Source organism: Erinaceus europaeus, chromosome 7, assembly GCF_950295315.1.
Source record: "Erinaceus europaeus chromosome 7, mEriEur2.1, whole genome shotgun sequence".
NCBI lineage: Eukaryota > Metazoa > Chordata > Mammalia > Eulipotyphla > Erinaceidae > Erinaceus > Erinaceus europaeus.
Window position 1 is genome coordinate 116,683,994 of NC_080168.1, and position 19,731 is coordinate 116,703,724.

The following is a 19,731-nucleotide window of genomic DNA, read 5'->3' on the forward strand; positions in this document are numbered from 1 at the left end:
TCTCAACCTACCGCCAGCCCAGGTCTAGGACTGGTCAGGCTTTATTCAGGAAGGAGGAATGCAAGGCGAAAGTTGGAAGGGGAGAGACCCTGGTTGTCAGTGAGACTGAGGAGTGAAGATCATGGAATTAATGACAGGAGAATCAACTCTGGCTAATGGGTGTAAGACTAAGAAGCAAAATTCAACTTTATACATAATCAAAGGGGTGTCCTGCAGTGGAGGCAAGGGGATGTGCTGGCAACCTGTATGTACAGCCCAGAGATGGTGCTGAGAAATAACCCAAGAGACAGAGACAAACACACAGGTGGTCACAGGGGCTGTAATTCCTAGGTGTGGTATGCTATCTGGTGGAGTCTTGTGATTAAGGCTCAGAGTATTAGCTGCTGCTTCTTCTACTACTACTACTTTTTAAACAAAATTTTCTTTTTTAAAATATATTTATTTATTATTGGCTAGAGACAGAGAAATTGAGGGGGGAGATAGAGAGGGAGAGGAACAGAGACAGCTGCAGCTCTGCTTCACCATGCATGAAGCTTTCCCCCTGCAGGAGGGGACCAGGGGCTTGAACCTGGGCCTTTGTGCACTGTAATGTGGGTGCTTAACCGGGTGTGCAACCGCCTGGCCCTGAGAGTATTACTTTCCACTTGTGAAGCCAAATAATGTGAGACCTAAAAGCAGTGACCAGTTGGCATTTATTAGTGTAGTTGTTGTCACTGTCGTAAAAGTAGTAGGGAATCAAGACTTTGTTACCACACAGAAATAAATAAAGCTTACTTTTAGAAACTTCTAACCGAGTAACTGGAACCCAGCAGTGGCACTGGAGAAGCCTCCAGCCTTGTGTGACAGGAAGCCGGGGTAAAAGTCCTGATAAATTTTACCTAAAAGGAGCTCCCACTCACTGCCCAACACGGCTGCAGCCACAGAACCAAAGGAAACCTGGTGCAGATCAGCTAAACACTGGAGGACATACGGACACCGGTCTCCGGGGGAGCTGACCTCTCCCCTCACTCTGAGGAGCTAGACGGGCGCTTCTCCAGAGCGCTTCCGGTTGATGTGCTCCAGGTGGGCGTGCTCTGAGGTGTCCAGGTCAATCTCGTATTTGGCTAGGATTTTGAGGATGGGCCTCAGCTTCAGCCACCACTGTTCCTTGGGGATGCGGTGCCTACAGAGGAGCGAGGCAGTTAGTGACTTCGTACTTGGGCACCCCAGTCACCTTCTCGAAAAGTCTAATGGGAGAAATGGGAGACGAGGCTGGACTCGGGGCACAGGTATCAGAACTGACGTAGGTGAGATGACTAGTATTTTAGTTCTCAGAGGTAAGAACTGAAGTAAGTTGGACAACTTGGCAAAAGTAGACCTTGAAACTACCTGGCAGGGGACCGCTCCAGGAAGTGAATGCACTTACTCAAAATCTGTCTGGTCCTTCAGTTCAGTCACGGGTTGAAAGACCAGGGCCCTCTTCCGCATGCCCAGCACACAGCCTGAGTCTGGGGTATTAGCGAAGATCCGCCCTGCAATCGAGGCACAGCCAGTCAGCTTCTGTGGTAGGGAAGCAGCTTCCATGAAGTGGGCTCCCCTCCTGACCCCACCTACCATTACGGTAGCTCTCTTTGATTTTCCCTGACATCCAATTCATGGCTTTTGCACCCATCTTTGTGGCAAAATTCCTGTCAAATGGGGTTGGGCTCCCACCCTAAAAAAGAACCACAAAAATTGCACAAGGTAGAACGTAAATGAAGTGGCAGAGGTATCTGAATACACAGAGGAAAAAGAGAGGGGGAAGGAAAGGGGGTGCGTGCTGCAGGATTATAGCAAGAAACAAAAGTCTGAAAGAAAATCCTAAGAACCCGTGTGAGTGGCCCAGCAATGTTTGTTCATTTGCCAGGTAAGCACAGTGGTTTATGCAACTTTCAAGCCTGAGGAGTAGTTAGTTAGTTGTAGGTTCAATCCCCAATACCAGCAGAAGTCAGAGCTGAGCAGTCCTCTGGGACACAGTAGTTAAAGGGGAAGCCTGGTCTCGCAACTCTCTTCTCAAAAGCTCCAGAGATGACACAGGCTATTGGTTTACGTCTAGTGTTACTGGCTACTCAGTCAGTGCTTCGCAGCTCTTGGCAGTCACCACATCCATGACATGGAAGTGTTCTTTGTGACTCAATCTAGATGCTCTTGGTAGCACCTCAGGATAATATATAAAAATGGGCAAAAAGGCAAACCAGAAAAATAGGTCTTTCAACACTAAGGTCAGTAACACCCCACTTTTGCAGGGGTTGGGAAGTTCTTTTTTTTTAAATAATTAACTTATTTATTTTCCCTTTTGTTGCCCTTTTTATTGCTGTTGTTATTGATGTCATCATTGTTGGATAGGACAGAGAGAAATGGGGAGAAGACAGAGAGGGGGAGAGAAAGACAGACATCTGCAGACCTGCTTCACGGCCTGTGAAGCGACTCCCCTGCAGGTGGCGCCAGTAAGTTCTGACTAAGGTTTTAGGAGTTCCTGTGTAAAGAAAGGTCAAAGGACAATACTGAGGTAACATCAACTGGGTAAGCTGGGGCTGGGAAACTACCTATGCTTGAGACCGAACTAGGTGGGGACTGAACATGAACAGAGAGAGAAATTCCTTTCCCTGAAAGGCCCAGTTGGTGGAGAAGGAACACGAGATGGCACGGTGCCTGCATCCACTCAACAGGCCCTTATCACCAGCACGCAGCGTGGCGGGAAGGCCGCTGCACTGATTCCCACCCGAGTGCCACGAGTAGCCCCTCCGCCTTGAAATTCTTTTTCCTCTCTGGACCCTTTTCTCTGCACCTGAATCAGTGATTCTCAACTAGGCATGAGTTTACCACCCAAGGGAACATCTGGCATTATCTAGAGACATTTTTTTTGTTGTTGTTTTTTAGCTGTTACAACTCAGGACAAAGGTGCTGTAGGCGTGTCGTGGGCAGAGTCCAGGGATGCTGTTAAGCCACCGCCCAACACACAAGAATAGTCACCCACAACTACCCTGCCCCAGCTGGCAGCTGGACCGATACCAAGAAACCCTAGCCCAAGGGGAGAGGACGGGCCCGCAATCTCCTGAGACGTGATGTGGCTGCAGGCCCACGGGGGCCTCAACAGACGCTGCGGTGTGGCTACCTGCTGACAGACACGGCTGTGATCTGCTGAGTGGGTGTCTTCCCTACCTGCTGCATGTGGCCAAGCACATTCTTCCTGCTGTCGAAGATGCCCTTTCCCTCCTCAGAGTACAGGTTGAAAATGAAATCAGTGGTGTAGTTCTCATTGCATTTCTCATTCCTGCCGGGTAGAGACCAAAAGCCTGTGGCTCTGGTTTCCCCACCCCTCCCTCCCCTACTGCCTTTGTAGGCTGCATTCTTCCCCTTTCTATTTCCTCCCGAGGTTCAACTTCCCTCCCTCTGTGTCCAGATTCCTCAGGGGTTTCCCAGCCGTGGTAGGGCCAAGGCCCAGCTATTCCTTCTCTTCACTCAGGAGCAGACTGTGATTGAGGTACCTTAACACCAGGCCCCTTTTCACAGTTGTTTTCATCTTCTGCACCAGATGTTCGACATTCGCCTGGAAAGCAAACAGTAGGTCCTGAGCTTCGCCCAAGGTGGACAGGCCTGGCCAAGTACACAGGTCTCTTCCTTCCCACCAGACCCCTCCAGGAGGGACAGGGGCATGGGATAGAGTTGTTTACAATACAGCAACTGAACTGCATACTGATTTAAAGGAAGCCTCCCGGGGCCAGGTGGTAGCATAGCATGCTAAGTGCACATGATGCGAAGCATAAGGACTGGAGTAAGGATCCCGAGTCCCGGCTCCCCACCTGCAGGGGAGTCGCTTCACAGGTGGTGAAGCAGGTCTGCAGGTGTCTGTCTTTCTCTCCCCCTCTGTCCTCCCCTCCTCTCTTGATTCCTCTCTGTCCTATCCAACAACAGCAGGCAACAACAATAACAATTACAGCAATGCCAACAATGGGGAAATATGGCTGCCAGGAGCAGTGGACTCAGTGCAGCAGGCAACAAACCCCAGCAATAACCCTGGAGGGAAAAAAAAAAAAGGCAGCCTCCCAATGAGACAGAACCGGAAGAGGAAAAGGTAGAAATAGCTGTGATAACTCAGCACAGTTCCACTACTCCTCATCTTCCTTTCCAGTGGTTTCTGGTTCTTTTACTCAGAGGATTGGCTTTTCTGACTGTTGGTCTTTATTTAGTTATTTATTTTTTGCCTCCAGGGTTATTGCTGGAGCTTGGTGCCTGCACCACAAATCCACTGCTCCTGGCGGCTATTTTTTTATATTTATTTACTTATTCCCTTTTATTGTCATTGTTGTAGGTCTTATTGTTATTATTGATGTCGTCATTGTTGGATAAGACAAGAGAAATGGAGAGAGGAGGGGAAGACAGAGAGGGGGAGAGAAAGATAGACACCTGCAGACCTGCTTCACCGCTTGTGAAGTGACTCCCCTGCAGGTGGGGAGCCGGGTGCTCAAACCAGGATCCTTATGCTGGTCTGTGCGCTTTGCACCATGTGCACTTATCCCACTGCGCTACCACCCGACCCCCATTAAGTGTGTGTGTGTGTGTGTGTGTGTGTGTGTGTGTGTGTGTGTTTCACCTGGGAGGAACCAATTCCTTCACACGGGCTTTGAGTTGGGGTGAAGGCAGAAAACCCCATCCTCCACTCTGGGGAAGGGCCGGCTGAATTCCTGGATTCGAGCATCCCTCTGCCTGATGGAGCCTCTGCTTTGTGGCTGTTTGTTTGTTTGTTTCCCTCCCCCTCCCTTTTTCTCAATGAAAGGGAATTTTGGAAAATAAGAGTCCTATGGGTCCCTGGAGGTGAAAGAATGTACCCTCAAAAATGGAACGGGAGGGCCGGGTGGTGGCACACCTGGCTGAGCACCAATATTACAGTGCACAAGGACCCGGGGTCGGGCCCCCAGTCCCCACCTGCAGGGGGAAAGCTTCACCTGCGAGTGGTGAAGCGGGTCTGCAGGTGTCTCTGTCTCTCTCCTTCCTATCACCCCCTTCCCTCTCAGTTTCTGGCCGTCTCTATCCAGTAAAGATAATTTAAAAAGTGTTTTAAAAAATGTAATGGGGGCTGGGGAGGGGTGGCTCAGTGGCAGAGTGCGTGCTTTGCATATGTGAGGTCTTAGACCCGATTCTCAGCACCATATAAAGACAAGAAAGACAGGAACAAATAGAACATCATAAATAGTAGTGCCCTGGTCTCGGTCTCTCTCTCTCTCTCTCTCTCTCTCTCTCACACACACACACACACACAGGAATGCAAAGCGTCTGTTGGGCAACAAGGAGAACCAGAAGGGGCTGCGTGGTATAAGGAAATGCCATCAAGTGTTTCAGTCAGCCACATCTGAAGAGTTTAGAAAGGCTTCGTCAGCATCTCCAGCCCTTCTTCACCTGTGATAAAGAGAGAACTCCCAGGAAGGGTAGATAGCAATGAGACACTCATGCCTGAGGTTCCAGAATTCCAGGTTCAATCCCCTGCACCACCATAAGTCAGAGCAGTGCTCTGGTAAAAATAAATAAATAAATAAATATAAAGTAAAATAATAACTCCCTTGCATGTATTTTATGGAAATAAAATGCAAAAACGCACAGGAAGTGCTTGGCAGCACCTAGCTTTTCAGCGCACACTCTGGGAGCCACGTTCACACGTGGGGAGCTGCGCTGGGAAATGCCTGCCTGTGGTCCTTTTTAGCGTCCCTGCAGAACTCCACACATCCATCAACTGTCCTCATTTTGCGCTCTCACAGCTGAGGTCACTGTGGGGACACCAAAGGACAGACTGGGACAGAGAGCTGCTGGGAAATTGTGCCGATGCAGTCACATCTGCCATGTTAAACAACCTTAAAATCATACTAGAAAGGACTTCCAATTATAATGGAGTTATCAATTATAGTAAACTTCTAATCTGCTACAAGTTTTGTTTGACAAGTAAGTGAATTTCAGCTGTCAAGTTTTCACATGAAAAAGCATCTACTCAAATGGAATTCCTGGAAATCCATTTGGACCCCTGTTCTCTGACATTGCCCACAAGATGGAATGACTACAACACACCCCCGGAAACCAATGATGTGACCTGGCACGACCTGAAGAAACAGATTCACAGACTCCAAAGCTCACTCTCTACAGAAAAGCAGGTCCCCTCAGGCTACGAGAGTTGGGACATTCTCGGAGTGCCTGTTCAGCCATGTTGTGCCCTCAGGGCACTGTCTATATCCCCGGGATATTTGGAGTGCTTTGGTTACTCCTCCCCCTTCCCATTCTCACAAGAGTTATCATCCTATCCTGGAGTGCTATGGTTACTCCTCCCCCCTCCCATTCTCGCGAAAACTACTCCTATAAAAGCCCTTCTTCTTCCGCACCTCGCTCTCTCGCCAGCACTTCACTCCGGTGTTCAGACGCAGGAAAGGTTACTGCGTGAGGTGGCCATTTTCGCTACCTCCACGTGGCCCAACCTGCCTCTCTAGCACCCAACTCTGAGGTGCCAGTGCAAATAAAGATTTGTGTTTCCTCTTCCCTCTGGACCCCCTCTCTCTTCTCCGCGGCCCGTGCACAACAACAAAGAGCTATGCAGCAGGCTCTAAGGAGCCGCCTACCTGCAGGTCCCGAATGGTGAAGGGTTCTTCAAAAATGTAGGCGGCATCGGCCCCAGCTGCCAGGCCCGCCATGGTGGCCAGGTAGCCACAGTAGCCACCCATGGTCTCGATGATGAACACTCGACGCTTGGTGCCTGCCGCAGACTGCTTGATGCGGTCACAGGTCTGCAGAGACAGAAGGGTCAGAGGCCGCATTCCTGTCACCCAGCCACGCGTGCCATAGTCCAGCTCTGGAAACAGTGACGCACACCCTCCCCAGGTCAGCAGAGCCCTCGCCAACCACACAACCCAGCTTCTCTCCTGGGCAGGGAGTCGTACCTGCCCTTTCTGTGGCTTGGTTAAGATGGGTGACCCAAGAAATGAAAGAACACTTGGCACGCAGACTCTCAAAGTCAGAGCGCTCGTGAAGGGAGTGGAACAGGTGATTAAAGCAAGTCTATGTCAATGCCTAGGCTTGAATTGACTTTATCACTTAAATGTCGCCTGGCTGATGTGGGGGTGGGGAGGAAGCAGCCCACTTTCTAGTCACACCTAGTGCAGCGGCTCTAAGCCTGGTGGGGACAGGGGAAGCGACGGGCACTCACCGTGCAGATGGTATTCAGGGCTGTGTCAGCCCCGATGCTGAAATCGGAGCCCGGGACGTTGTTGGAGACCGTAGCAGGAATGACCACAAACGGGATGCAGAGCTCGTCAAACTGCTTCCTGCCCTCCATCAGCTCTAGGCCCCCGGTGTAAGCCTGAGGAGACGGGGTGAGGGATGAAGAGAGACAGAGGGCAGAGAAAGACGAGGAGAAGAGAGCACGGGATGGCAGGACTTGCTTACCTCAAAGCCCCCAATGATGATCAGCCCCTGAATGTTAAACTTAGTGATGTTTGCGCTGATCTGCTCCAAGTTCTTCTTGGGGAGAGTCCTAGTTGGCAGAGGCCAGGGGTGGTGGGAGGGGAGGGATTTAAGGGAGAGACAGCAAAACAGAGTGAGAAAAGCCAGCACTAGAAGGCACACCGCTTACAAGTTTCTGACCTGCCCTCCTCCCTCAGTGCCCACCCTCCCTCCCTCTCCTCTCGCTCCCGTGCAAAGATACACTGGGCCCCAGATTGCCCGAGTTGCTGAAAGCTGCTTGGATGGGCACGTCTGCTCTCACTGAGCCTGGACTGATGGCCTAGCAGGCCTGGGCCGTGGCAGACAAACCGGCTCAGGAGTCTCTGGAAGCTGGTGTTCTTCCAATGCCACGTACCTTTTGGTGCCAAGCTTAGAACCGCCTTGGCCAGTCCAGCCCCCAACATAGCTCCAGCCTGCTTCTTCGATCTGTAGGGAAAGGTGGCACAAGCTGGCACGGCAGCCAAAGCGCTAGGAGCCTGTGTGGGACTGATGTCGCTTGAGTTCTACTTTCCAACCCGGCTGGTTGGGAGAGGAACACTTAAGCATCGGCAGAACAGCGGGCACTGTGCCGAGCTTCAGGACAGAGACTTAAGCGACAGGTTGCCAAGGGCTGACTTGAGTGGCTCCTGCCTAATCCTACTGCCCTGAAATCAACCATCTGCTTTGTCAGTCTGAGAGAAGAGGGAAAAGTAGAGACGGGTGGGGCAAGAGAATGGAGAGGTGAGCCCTGCTTCCCCGACCCTCCCACACTGCCCTCTGGCCCCAGAGCGGGTGCTCTCCTTCCTCAGTGCCATACCTGACCCTTGGCCAGGCCCTCGAAGCCATCGTGCACCACCAGCACCCGGTTGCCCTGGATGAGGCCGATCCTCACGGTGGAGCGCACGGCGGCATTCATCCCTGCAGCCGGGGCCCCCACGTTCATCACAGCCACGGTGTGTGAAGCGGTCTTTGAAGAAAGAGGCAGAGAGGGAACGGACTTGACAGTGGGATTGAGGACTGGGCATGCGCAGGAGGGCAGGTCAGTAGGGAAGCTGGGCCCCGAGTCCCTTCAGGTCTTGCATCCAGGACCAGCTGCCCTCGCTCAGGGAATGTCAGCACAGCTGCTATCGAAAGACCATGCGGGCACAAGTCTTCATTACAGAGCCCTCAACAAAGCTGCAGTCCCCGGTTTCTGACACCAATTTACAATAAATAAAGGGCCTTCAAAGCAGTGTCTCCCAAAATAAGGACTTTGGGCCTCGTGCTTGATAAACACACTGAGGCAAAGATCCAGAAATGCGTCCAGTTCATAAGCAATCCAGGAACTTGTGACATTCATTCGTTTTTTAGAACTAATATTCCCATGAAGAAGGCAGATTTTCCCACAGGAAGTACTACTGAAGTGCTCCTCCCCACTCCCTGAATACGACTCAGTGCTGAATTAGACAGGGGCCTTGGCTTGGAGACACCCAGGGCACACTAAAGGCATGGGGCTGGTAAGCAGGATGGCTAAAAGAAAAATTTCCTAAGGCTCCAGAGTCCCAGGTTCAATCCCCCGCACCACCATAAGCCAGAGTTGAGCAGTGTTCTGATAAAAAATAATAATATCCTGGTAGACTCAAGGACTCAGCTCTGAAGAGTACAGTGGGACAGAGAAGTCAGCAAGGCTGGAGGTGGTGTGGACTAGGAGAAGCACTTCACAAAGCGAAGCCGAGGTTAAGGCAGAGAGTGACTTGTCAGTACCTTAGATACCGGGGGTCTGACATGAGCCAGAAGCTTGTATACCTCCCAGTTGTTCATGAAGCTCCTGTGAAGGGAGAGAGAGAAAAAATGTCTTCAGGCCATCGCCCAGGTCAGCAGCCAAAGGGGGTCTGACCCAAAGGTTTGCTCTCCGCACGAATTTCCAAAGGGCAAGCTTCCAAGGACAAAACTGGACAGGAATGGGTCGGGGGCTGCACAGGGTCCTCTAATTCATCAAACACTCCACAAAACTCTTCTCCTAGACACTGTGTTCTGCACAAGAGACCACCCCTTGCCTGAAGAAAACATCTGTCTAGCCAGGGTCCACACACAGAAATAAGTGTGATAAGTAATAAGGGCTAATGCCAAGGAGGGGAGGGCATCCCTGGGGTGAACTGAGTCTCCTGGGCACCTCACGTGTAATTCTCTTAGGAAAGAAACTGGTAAAGAAACAAGAAGAGACAGAAGCTTAGGGATGGGGCCTGGGATGTGGACTTTTGACTTCATTTTCACCATCTGATTTGTGTGTGTGTGTGTGTGTGTGGTGAGAGGTGTCTGGTTATTTCCTCACCGGCCTCTCAGTTTCATGGCTTCATCAAACTTCTTTTCATGCATGGCCTTGGTCACATCTTTGGTCTGAGGAGGAACAGAGAACAATCAGGACGCCAGGGCAGAGGTCAAAGAGCTAGGTCGTGGCAAATTTGTTTAGGCTCCTGGTCCCCACCTGCAGGGGGACCCTTCACAAGTGGTGAAGCAGGTCTCTGTGTCTCTGTCTCTGTATGTGTGTGTGTCTCTCTCTCTTATTTTCTCCTTCCCTCTCAATTTCTGTCTGTCCTATTAAATATAAGAAAAAGAAAATACGTGGTCCGGGAGGTGGCACAGTGGATAAAGTACTGGATTCTCAAGCATGAGGTCCCGAGTTCAATCCCCAGCAGCACATGTACCAGGGTGATGTCTGGTTCTTTCTCTCCTTCTATCTCTCTCATGAATAAATAAATAAATAAATTCTTAAGAAAAAAGGGGGGGAGTCGGGCAGTAGCATAGCGGGTTAAGCATAGGTGGCACAAAGTGCAAGGAACAGTGTAAAGATCGCGCTTTGAGCCCCAGCTTCCCACCTGCAGGGAAGTCGCTTCTCAGGCAGTGAAGCAGGTCTGCAGGTGTCTGTCTTTCTCTCCTCCTCTCTGTCTTCCCCTCCTCTTTCCATTTCTCTCTGTCCTATCCAACAACGACGACATCAGTAACAACAACAATAATAACTACAACAATAAAACAAGGGCAACAAAAGGAAATAAATATTAAAAAAGAAAAGAAAAGAAAAGAAAAATAAAATAGTGGTCTGGGAGGTGGCGCAGTAGATAAGCATTAGACTGTCAAGCATGAGGTCCCGAGTTCAATCCCCAGCAGCACATGTACCAGAGTGATGTCTACTCTCCCTCTCTCTTCCTTTCTCATAAATAAAATCTTCTTTAAAATAAAGGAAAAAACAAAGCAGCACAGAGGTCTGCACAAGTCAGAGTCCGTTCCCTGATGAGGTGAGACCCTGCTCACCCTCACTCGACCCCAACCTTCAGGGAGGAATCGTCTTTATTATTTATTTATTCAGCATTCTTTTTTTTTTTAATTAACTTATTCATGAGAAAGGAGAGAGAGAGAGAGAGAATCAGACATCACTCTGGTACATGTGCTGCTGGGAACTGAACTCAGGACTTCATGCTTGAGAGTCCGATGCTTTATCCACTGAGCCACCTCCCAAACCACATGACTCAACATTCTATTGAGTACTGGCAGGATGGAGGGACACTCGCAGGCAAAACAGCATCTGCTCTATTCCACACCTAGGCCCAGGCCTCAAAGCAACCGCCACCCTGGGGAGTGAGGGCGCAGATAACCTCTCAGGAAGGCAGCTTGGTCCCTCCCCGGTTTCCCAGCTACTGATTTCTGCTTAGTCAGGGCTTTGGCTGTTGGGCTTGTAGAGATAAAGTCACAAGAACGTCTGGAACTTGTCTTGGCTTTACATCACTGGGCTCCCAGGTCTCACAATGAAGCAGGCCGGGGGTGGGGAGTCAGCCCTGAGCTGATTCAGACCAGGCATGAAAATCAAGCCAGACACCCGAACTTCTGGCCAGGTGGGGTAGGTACCAAAGGAGGACTTGCTTCCTGCCAGTGAGCGCCAGCACTTCCTGGGTACTGACTGTCCCAGGCACTGCTTCAGACTCGTTGCTGATCTTCCCTTCAGTCCTTCTAACAACTCTCGAGGTGGGTGCCAGTAAGCTTGTTGACTCAGAGAAACATGTTCACAGGGGAATGATAACAATATATAAGCTTCTCAGCCAGATAGTAACAATACTCCTGCTTTTAATACAGTGTGGAGAGACCTGTTTCTCTTCCAACACACACAGGGCCAAAGGGAATTGTATCTCCTCAAACTTTAAAGTTGGATCTCATGAGAAACTGGATCGGGGGGTGGGGGGGTGGAGCAGTGGAGCACCTAGTCGCATGACTACTGTGTGCAAGGACCTGGGCTCAGGACCCATATGCAAGGTCCCCACCTGCAAGGGAGAAGTTATAAGCAGTGAAGCTTCATATCTCTCTCTCTCTTTTTAACAGAGCATGGCTCAGCTCTGGCTTATGGTGGTGCAGGGGACTGAACCTGAGATTTTGAAGCCTCAGGCATGACTGTTTGCATAACCATTATGCTGTCTACCCCTGCCCTCTTTGTGACTTCTGATTGACAAATTTAATTTAAAAACCAGAATGAGTGGCCTGGAGGCAGCACAGTAGATAAAGCATTGGCCTCACAAGCTCGAAGTCCTAGATTAGGCCTTGGCAACACATATGCCACAGTGATGCTCCAGTTCTCTCATTTGCTCTCATTACTAACAATAGTAATAATAATAGAAATCTTCAAAAAATAAGAGTGAGGAGATCTAGGTGAAAACTTAGAGACAACATAAGAAAAAACTTCTCAGCACTGTCGTGTAGAGGGCAGTTAGGGTATCGCTCCACACCTCCCCAACACCTCTCCATTTCTCTCTGTCCTATCCATCTTATCAAGAAAGGGAAGAAGAGGAAAAAAAAAAAAAAGACCGTCAGGACTGGTGGATTCCTCGTGCAGCACCCAGCCCGAGATAACCCTGGTTACAATTTTAAAAAATTAAGAAGCAGGTAGGATGTGGTCTCCCATCCAGGTAAGGAACGCTCACAGAGGGACTCACTGAAGCCTAGAGACACGAAGGGCCTGCTGCTCGAGGCTCACCGCATCCTGCCCACGTGTCTCTTACCACACTGCACCGCCTGCCCACCTGCTCCTGCTTCACGCACCAATGGAGGTCAGCTTCATTCCCACAGGCCCCAGCTCTAGAGAAAGGCGCTGGGCTGTCAGCAGCGGAGGCTGGGGGCAGGACTTACCACCTGGACACACTCCATGAGGGGCAGACGCACAGCCTGGTTCCCAGACAGGCTCACCACACAGGCTGGTGTGTCTGGGGTTCCCTCCAAAAGAGCCATCACTGCTTCCACACCCATCCTGCTGCCCTGCAGGGTCCAGAGAACAAACAGTTTGGTCCAAGCCTCCAGATCCTGGCTAGGCCCTTTCTAAATCACAGGCTTGGGTTCCACACTTAAGAACCTCTGCCAAGAGCTTACTGTGTTTTATCTCCCTGGCCATATTTCATCGCATGCTGGAGGACTTTCTTGTCTTCATGCTATCAGGAAGTCTACCTAGCTCCAGGAAAACATGTTCATGGTGGTAATTAAGGGGATTACTATGACTCTTCTTATCGAAAAACAAAGAAGGATATTGTTCACTTCTTCCACAGAAAGTAGGGTAAGAGGATCCAAGCTCAGTGTCTGAGGTATTAGGCCCTACCACTAGGAAACATACAGTTTTCTTTTTCTTTTTTTTAACATATGCTTTTCTATCATTTTCTGCAACAGAGAAGAACTCTTGAATTGGGTCACTGCAATCCAGGGACGAGGGATGAGGGTGGCATGGCCACTGGTTTAAGTCCCTGTGCTAGTGAAGTGCAGTCCTGTCAGGGAAGGCCAGCAAGGAAAGGCGTGAGCACCTCAGAGCCCTGTGACTTACCAGGATTCGGTCAAAGGCTGACGGTGTCCCGCCCCGCTGCACATGCCCCAAGACAGTGACCCGGGTGTCATATCCCAGACGCTTCACCACCAGCTAAAGGGACAGAGAAGAGGATAAACAGAGTCAAGAATGGAAAAGAAGCAAGACCAAAATGAAGCATAAACAACTTAACTCTTCTCATGAAAAGGAGGCCTTGTATTGAAAGTCAGGGGCAGGCCACTTGGCGAAGGCATGCAGAAGGAGCCAAGGGAAAGATGCAGAAATCACCAGGGAGTAGGGTTAGGGTCAGGTATGCTAATGAGGGCCTAGCTGGCTTCATCCACACTAACTCTGTTTGTCTGTTTGTTTGTTTTGCCTCCAGGGTTATTGCTGGGGCTCGGTGACTGCACTGTGAATCCACTGCTCCTGGAGGTCATTTTTCCCATTTTGTTGCCCTTGTTATTATTGTCATTGCAGTTGTTGTTGTTGTATAGGACTGAGAGAAATGGAGAGAGGAGGGGAAGACAGAGAGGGGGAGAGAAAGATAGACACCTGCAGACCTGCTTCACCACCTGTGAAGCGACTCCCCTGCATGTGAGGAGTCAGGGGCTGGAACCGGGATCCTTACGCCGGTCTCTGCACTTTGCACCATGGGCACTTAACCGGCTGCACTACTGCCTGACCCCCTGTATTAATTCAGTTTTAACCTGTATACTTAATTTTATTAGAGAGCCCTGGCACATGTGGTGCTGGGGATCAAACCAGGGGCCTCCAGCCTGCCTGCCCTACACCCCTCTGCTGAACTATCTCCCCAAGCCCTCAGACTAACATTCTTAATGTCTTCGGATGTGATGGGCTTCCCGTTCTTGTCAATGGCACCCTCAGCCACGATGATGATGTTGAGACGAGAACCCCGGGTCCTTGTCTAGTCAAAACGGAGAGAGAGAGTGTGGTCAGTGGAGCAGCAAAACCAGCGAGCAGGGAAACGGATCCTCAGCGGGACGCAGGGTGAGGGGTTTGGTTCTCGTGAAGAGCAAAATGAAACATCGGTACCTCACTGAGCCGGCGACAAAGATGTTCTTCCCAGTCATCGTCGGGTGGGCACTCAGGAATAAAAACCCAGTCAGCCCCACAGGACAGGGAGGTAACGAGGGCCAGGTAGCTAAGAGGAGAACCAGCAGCATCACTTGAGGTGCTGCACTGTCCACACAGCCTCCCCTGCCCCCGGCAAGTTCACCCCACCACCACGCTGCTCACAGGTCTGAGCACCTTGTTTCATCTGTGCGGTGCAGAAGGCGAGCGCACCGCAGAGCCAGGTTCTCAGTGAGAATCTGTCCTTCGAGAACACCTGCTCATGCTCACCTTCAGTCAGTGAGCCCCCACCCCAGGGCGCTCTCTGTCCTCTCCTGTTGGGTGCACACAGAGTGTATGTGCAGGTGTACGCAGGACATCCCAAGGAGGGCGGAAGAGGGGCCCAGGAGCACGTACACACTGAGAGGCTCCCTGAGCTGGGATGACCGTCAGAACTCTCTGGGGACGAGGAAAGGGCTGCTGTGGGTACACAGGAAGAAATGACACAAGGGGTCTTACCCACAGTGCCGGCCCATCACTTCTAACACAAAAGTCCTCTGGTGGCTGCAAGGAACAGACAGAAGACTTACAGTCAAGGATCCCTTTGGCCTGGATCCAGCCACAGCAGATGCCCAGACTATGTAAGCCCTCTGACATAAGCAAGTATGCTGTTAGGCCTTTTCAGGCCTGCAAAAGCTTACCTGGAGAGGGGTAAAAAGGGAAGAGGGGGGGCCAGGTGGTGGCGCACTTGGTTAAGCACACACATTGCCAGGCACCTGCAGGGGGGAAGCTTCACAAGTGGTGAAGCAGGGCTGCAGGCATCTCTCTGCCTCTCTCCTCTCTATCTCCCCTGCCACTCTTAATTTCTCTCTAAGAGATGGAGAAGAAGAGGAAGAAGAAAACGATCCTCAAACCCCAGAGATAACCTTGGTGGTTAAAAAAGAGAGAGAGAGAGAGAGAATCCTCTAGGACTGGCCTGGAGTAAATTTCACTCTCACCCTCCTGTACTGCTTCCCCGGGTCCCCTACGTGTGAGCAGGAGTGGTAGTGGCCTGTACCGTTTAAATGGGCTAGTTTAAAAGGGCAACTCGGGGCTGGGGGTCCCTGGACTTGTCTCAGACACTGACAATTTCTGAGGCCCCACAGGCATTAGATGCCTCTGAGAGACATGTTCACACCGAGGACGAGGCAGTGGCAAGATGCAAATCTTCGGGCGTTGAAGCAGCAGCACCACTCACACTGCTTTGGGTCTCCTAGTTCCCATTAATGTTCTGACTGAGCCCAAGACGCTAAGCATTATAGTCTCCACTGCGCAAACCCTTAATCCTCTCTAGCCCTGCCCACTCGCCAAACTCCTACGCTACCTTCCCCTCGCCCCCCAAGCTGCCTTACCTCTGAGCAGTGGTAGTGATGGCATCCACAATCTCTATGATCCGGTGCAGGGCAGAGTCAGTGCCAATGGTCATATCAGTGCCGCAAAAGTCATTGTCAATGGAGCCAACCAGGCCCACGATGTTCAGGTAGCTGGATTTTGTAGCCTCCTCGGCTGTGATCTTACCTGACAACGGGAAGGAAACCAGGGACCTCTGGGTGAGATGCGTGGCCTGAGTAAAGAGCAGGTTCCCACAGAGAGAAGGAGCTGCAGCCAGTGGGAATGACAAGCAATGGCTGAAACAGGAGGTCAAAGACTGCCTCTCCATGTATGGGCATGACTTCCCACAGTGGGAACTAAAATACCCACAGCAATCCTGATGAGAGCACTGTCTTTCTTTCTTTTAGTTTTATTTATTTTCCCTTTTGTTGCCCTTGTTTTTTATTGTTGTTCTAGTTATTATTGTTGTTGTTACTGATGTCGTCACAGATAGGACAGACATTTAGATAGGACAGACAGAAATGGAGAGAGATGGGCAAGACAGAGAGGGGGAGAGAAAGAAAGACACCTGCAGACCTGCTTCACCGCCTGTGAAGCGACTCCCCTGCAGGTGGGGAGCCGGGGACTCGAACTGGGATCCTTTGCCGGTCCTTGCGCTTCGCGCCACATGTGCTCAACGAGAACAATGTCTTACCTGCTTTCTGGAGGTCGTTCAACAAGTCACTCCACTCAGAACGGAAGGTGTCAGCCCCAGTAAGGCTGCCGTCGCCCCCAATGACACACAAATTGGTGATCCCACGCTTAACCAAGTTGTGGGCAGCTTGGAGTCTTCCTTCTCGTTCTCGAAAGTCCTTGCACCGGGCACTTCCAATCACTGTGCCTCCCTTTGGGAAGAGGTAGTAATCAGCTTCCCCAGACACACAGCCAAATACGGACTCGGCATGCTAAGAAGTCCCCTATTCCCAAACTGATGAACTGACAGAACCACGTGACTCCCAAGAAAGCTCCTCCCATCCTTAAAGGGCACCTGTCCATTCAGGAAGTGATGCTGGCTGAGACATCTCACGTCATCTGCTACGGGCCAGGGGTGGTTACTGTGTGCTCCATGGGTCATATGTGGTCTGGCGCTGCCAAGGCAACCGGAGCTTGCTTTTTTTCTTAGCAACAGTAAATGCTAATTTTTAAGTTGACCATTTTGTGTGGCCAGCGAATGATTTTACGAATAGCTAAATGGCCCTTGGCAGGAAAAAAAGTTTCCCACCCTGGGTTACAGCTACACATTAGACTGAGATCAGCTCACTTCACTGAATGTGCAGTCATCAAACTATTATCCTCAAAGAGAACAAGGGAATGCACACACGCTTGTAGCATTCTTTTTTTCTCTCCTTTGAACATCTAAGTGTTTGTTAGGCTTTTTAAATGATCTCCATTCATCTTTCATAACTTTAGAAACATAAAAAGGAATAAAGACTTCCGTCTTTAGAAATTCTTGCTGGTGGCCTGACATTGCATTGTGTCCAAACGATCGAGTTCATCCAAAGTGCCTGGTAGTATTTTTCACTCTCAAATACAGTGTGGTTACTTCTTCTTTTTCTTTTTTTAATTTTTACTTATTACTGGATAAAGACAGAGAGAAACTGAGAAGGGAGGGGAGACAGAGAGGGAGTCAGAGAGACACCTGCAGCCCTGCTTTACCACTCGTGAAGCTTTCCCCCTGCAGGTGGGGACCGGGGGCTCGAACCTGGGTCCTTGCGCACTATAATGTGTGTGCTTAACCAGATGCACCACCGCCTGGCCTACTGTGTGGTTTCTAATCATAGCCAGGCACTGCCAATCCTTCCTCCTTTACAACTAGGGTCTTATGGTACTAGCAGAAGGAACCACAATACCCAGAGAGACTGGATACAGAGAGGCTTAAATTCCCAGGAGCTAACAGCTATCCCAGGAGAGGTAAGTGTACCTCTCCTAGAATGTTCACTAACTGTGTGAGCTCCGGGCACCTCTAACTTTGGGGCTACTGATGGTGCTCATCCTCAGGTCACTTTATGGCAGGCACCACATTTACAGGACATCTACTGATACGAGCCCTGCATTTACTGTCTCTTCCCCCAGGTTTTTAGAGGAAAGAATGAGGATACAAATGTAATGTGTGGACTGTAGTAAATGAGATGACAGCTGCATAGCCACATACAGAGAGGAGAAAAAGAGGCTGTGGGCATCACTGGGGAAAGTTCGGTTTTGCTAGGGCTTTTTGCTGGTTTGTTTTGGTTTTAACTCTGAAAGGCTCTCCTGGTTCCTTTCTCTTAAATAGTCTAGTTTCAGGTCACTTGATCACCATCACATGAGAACCGGCAGATGTCAACTCTCCTTCTGGCCCCAGCCCCAGCCTCCGATAAGGTTATTTTCAGGGCCAGACCTCCCCAGTGACCTCAGCAGGACCTGCTTCCATGCCAGGTCTCCAAATTCCTCTGACCTTTCTATCCAGAACAAACTGTCCTGTGATCACACCCCTCATCCCACCCCCAGGAAACAAGGATGGTGGTTTCAAATGCATAGGATAAAGGTAAATCACTGAATCCCTGTCCATAAATCTGCATGGTTAGGAATAAGGAAAACCGTGAGCCCAAACCACAGGAAGATGAGACAAGGGCGGGACAAGTACAGGACAGGAGTCCTCTAGGACATACCAGCTGAAGCATCATGGACACACTCTCCCAGGTGGCTTCCTTGATGTGATCTCCACCATCCACCAGGCCTTGGTAACCCTGTGGGACATGTGATTACTGTTCAACCTCTGCAAGACTGTCCCTTAAAGTCTAATATTAAGACAGGATTCCTGGGAAGATGCCCTCTAGTCACCTCCTGCCATTACTAATTCCAGGATACTTATGGGACTATCATATTTAATAGTCCAAGGAAGGTGATGTTTTTGAACTTTACTTAAGATTTTTAGGGCTGAGGAGACAGCATAATGGTTTTACAAAAAGACTCTCATGCCTGAGGCACCAAAGGTCTCAGGTTCAATGCCCAGAACCACCGTAAACCAGAGCTGAGTGGTGCTCTGGCCCCTATCTCTCTCTATTTCTCCTTCTTTAAAAATAAATTAGGGACCAAGTGATGGTGCACCTGGTTAAGTGCACATGTTACCATGCGCAAGAGCCCAGGTTCAAGCCCTCAGCCCCCACCCTCCAGGGGAAAAGCTTCACAATTAGGGAAGCAATGCTACAGGTTTGTGTCTCTCTCTCCCCATCTCTACCCCCTTATCCTCTAAATTTCTCTCTGTCCTATCAAATTGAATAAAAATTTTTAAAAGAATAGTCTTTAAGGAAAAAATATAAATGAAATATTTTTCAAAAGATTTATTTATATGAGAGAAGGCTTGGAGAAGGATATGGCAGAGGGAGACCAGAGCACTGGTCATCTCTGAATCAGGGGCCTCTGGAACCTTAGACACACAAGTTAGCGCTAAGCTATCTTTCTAGGCCAGAAATGTCAATTTTTTTCAATACCTTCTTTAAGGAAAAAAAAATTATTTCATGAGCTAGAGATAAGAAGAGAAAGGTGAGCTTCACCTCTCTGGAGGCCTCACCACTAGACAGACTGAGTTTTGTACGAAATACTAACTCTTTTCACCTTTTTTTCTGTGTTAAGTAAATCCTCCTTTAAATTAAACAGAAAAATTGAGAACTTAGTCTATATAGCCGTTAAGTCCCACCATCATTACTCGAGTAAGACTGGCAAAGCCATTATTCCTGCAGATGGGACAAATCAGCCAAAATTTTGTAATTGGGAGGTAAAGTATGGGGTGAGGTGGGTGAACAGGTTATGCAGAAATTAGAAAAGAAAAGAAAAAATCCAGAAAACTAACCTCATGGACAAAAAATACACGGGCTCCAGTAAAGATACCAACTCGAACCACAGCCCTGACAGCAGCATTCATACCTGCAAGGTGTGAAGAAACGTCAAAGAGAGGTTACTTCTGAGAGAAGCAGACTCTAGGCTAGACG

At 49.8% G+C, this 19,731-nt stretch overlaps 1 protein-coding gene across 3 annotated transcripts in view; it reads right to left on the reverse strand.

The window, feature by feature from the left end:
• Positions 1-673: 673 nt before the first annotated feature.
• PFKM (phosphofructokinase, muscle) overlaps positions 674-19,731 on the reverse strand; it is a 55,439-nt gene continuing 36,381 nt past the window's right edge. For all 3 annotated transcript variants that reach the window (XM_060195461.1, XM_007516231.3, XM_016185226.2), the window contains 21 exons: positions 19,593-19,666; positions 18,412-18,489; positions 16,419-16,608; positions 15,745-15,910; positions 14,873-14,917; positions 14,336-14,444; positions 14,112-14,207; positions 13,304-13,396; positions 12,625-12,750; positions 9,788-9,852; positions 9,220-9,283; positions 8,294-8,443; positions 7,853-7,923; positions 7,441-7,528; positions 7,202-7,354; positions 6,618-6,782; positions 3,507-3,568; positions 3,181-3,292; positions 1,594-1,693; positions 1,406-1,511; positions 674-1,162 (listed from right to left, as the gene is read on the reverse strand). In XM_060195461.1, coding sequence (XP_060051444.1) covers positions 1,018-1,162; positions 1,406-1,511; positions 1,594-1,693; positions 3,181-3,292; positions 3,507-3,568; positions 6,618-6,782; positions 7,202-7,354; positions 7,441-7,528; positions 7,853-7,923; positions 8,294-8,443; positions 9,220-9,283; positions 9,788-9,852; positions 12,625-12,750; positions 13,304-13,396; positions 14,112-14,207; positions 14,336-14,444; positions 14,873-14,917; positions 15,745-15,910; positions 16,419-16,608; positions 18,412-18,489; positions 19,593-19,666 — 2,258 coding nt within the window. In that variant the 3' untranslated portion in view covers positions 674-1,017. The remainder of the gene's footprint in view (positions 1,163-1,405; positions 1,512-1,593; positions 1,694-3,180; positions 3,293-3,506; positions 3,569-6,617; positions 6,783-7,201; positions 7,355-7,440; positions 7,529-7,852; positions 7,924-8,293; positions 8,444-9,219; positions 9,284-9,787; positions 9,853-12,624; positions 12,751-13,303; positions 13,397-14,111; positions 14,208-14,335; positions 14,445-14,872; positions 14,918-15,744; positions 15,911-16,418; positions 16,609-18,411; positions 18,490-19,592; positions 19,667-19,731) is intronic.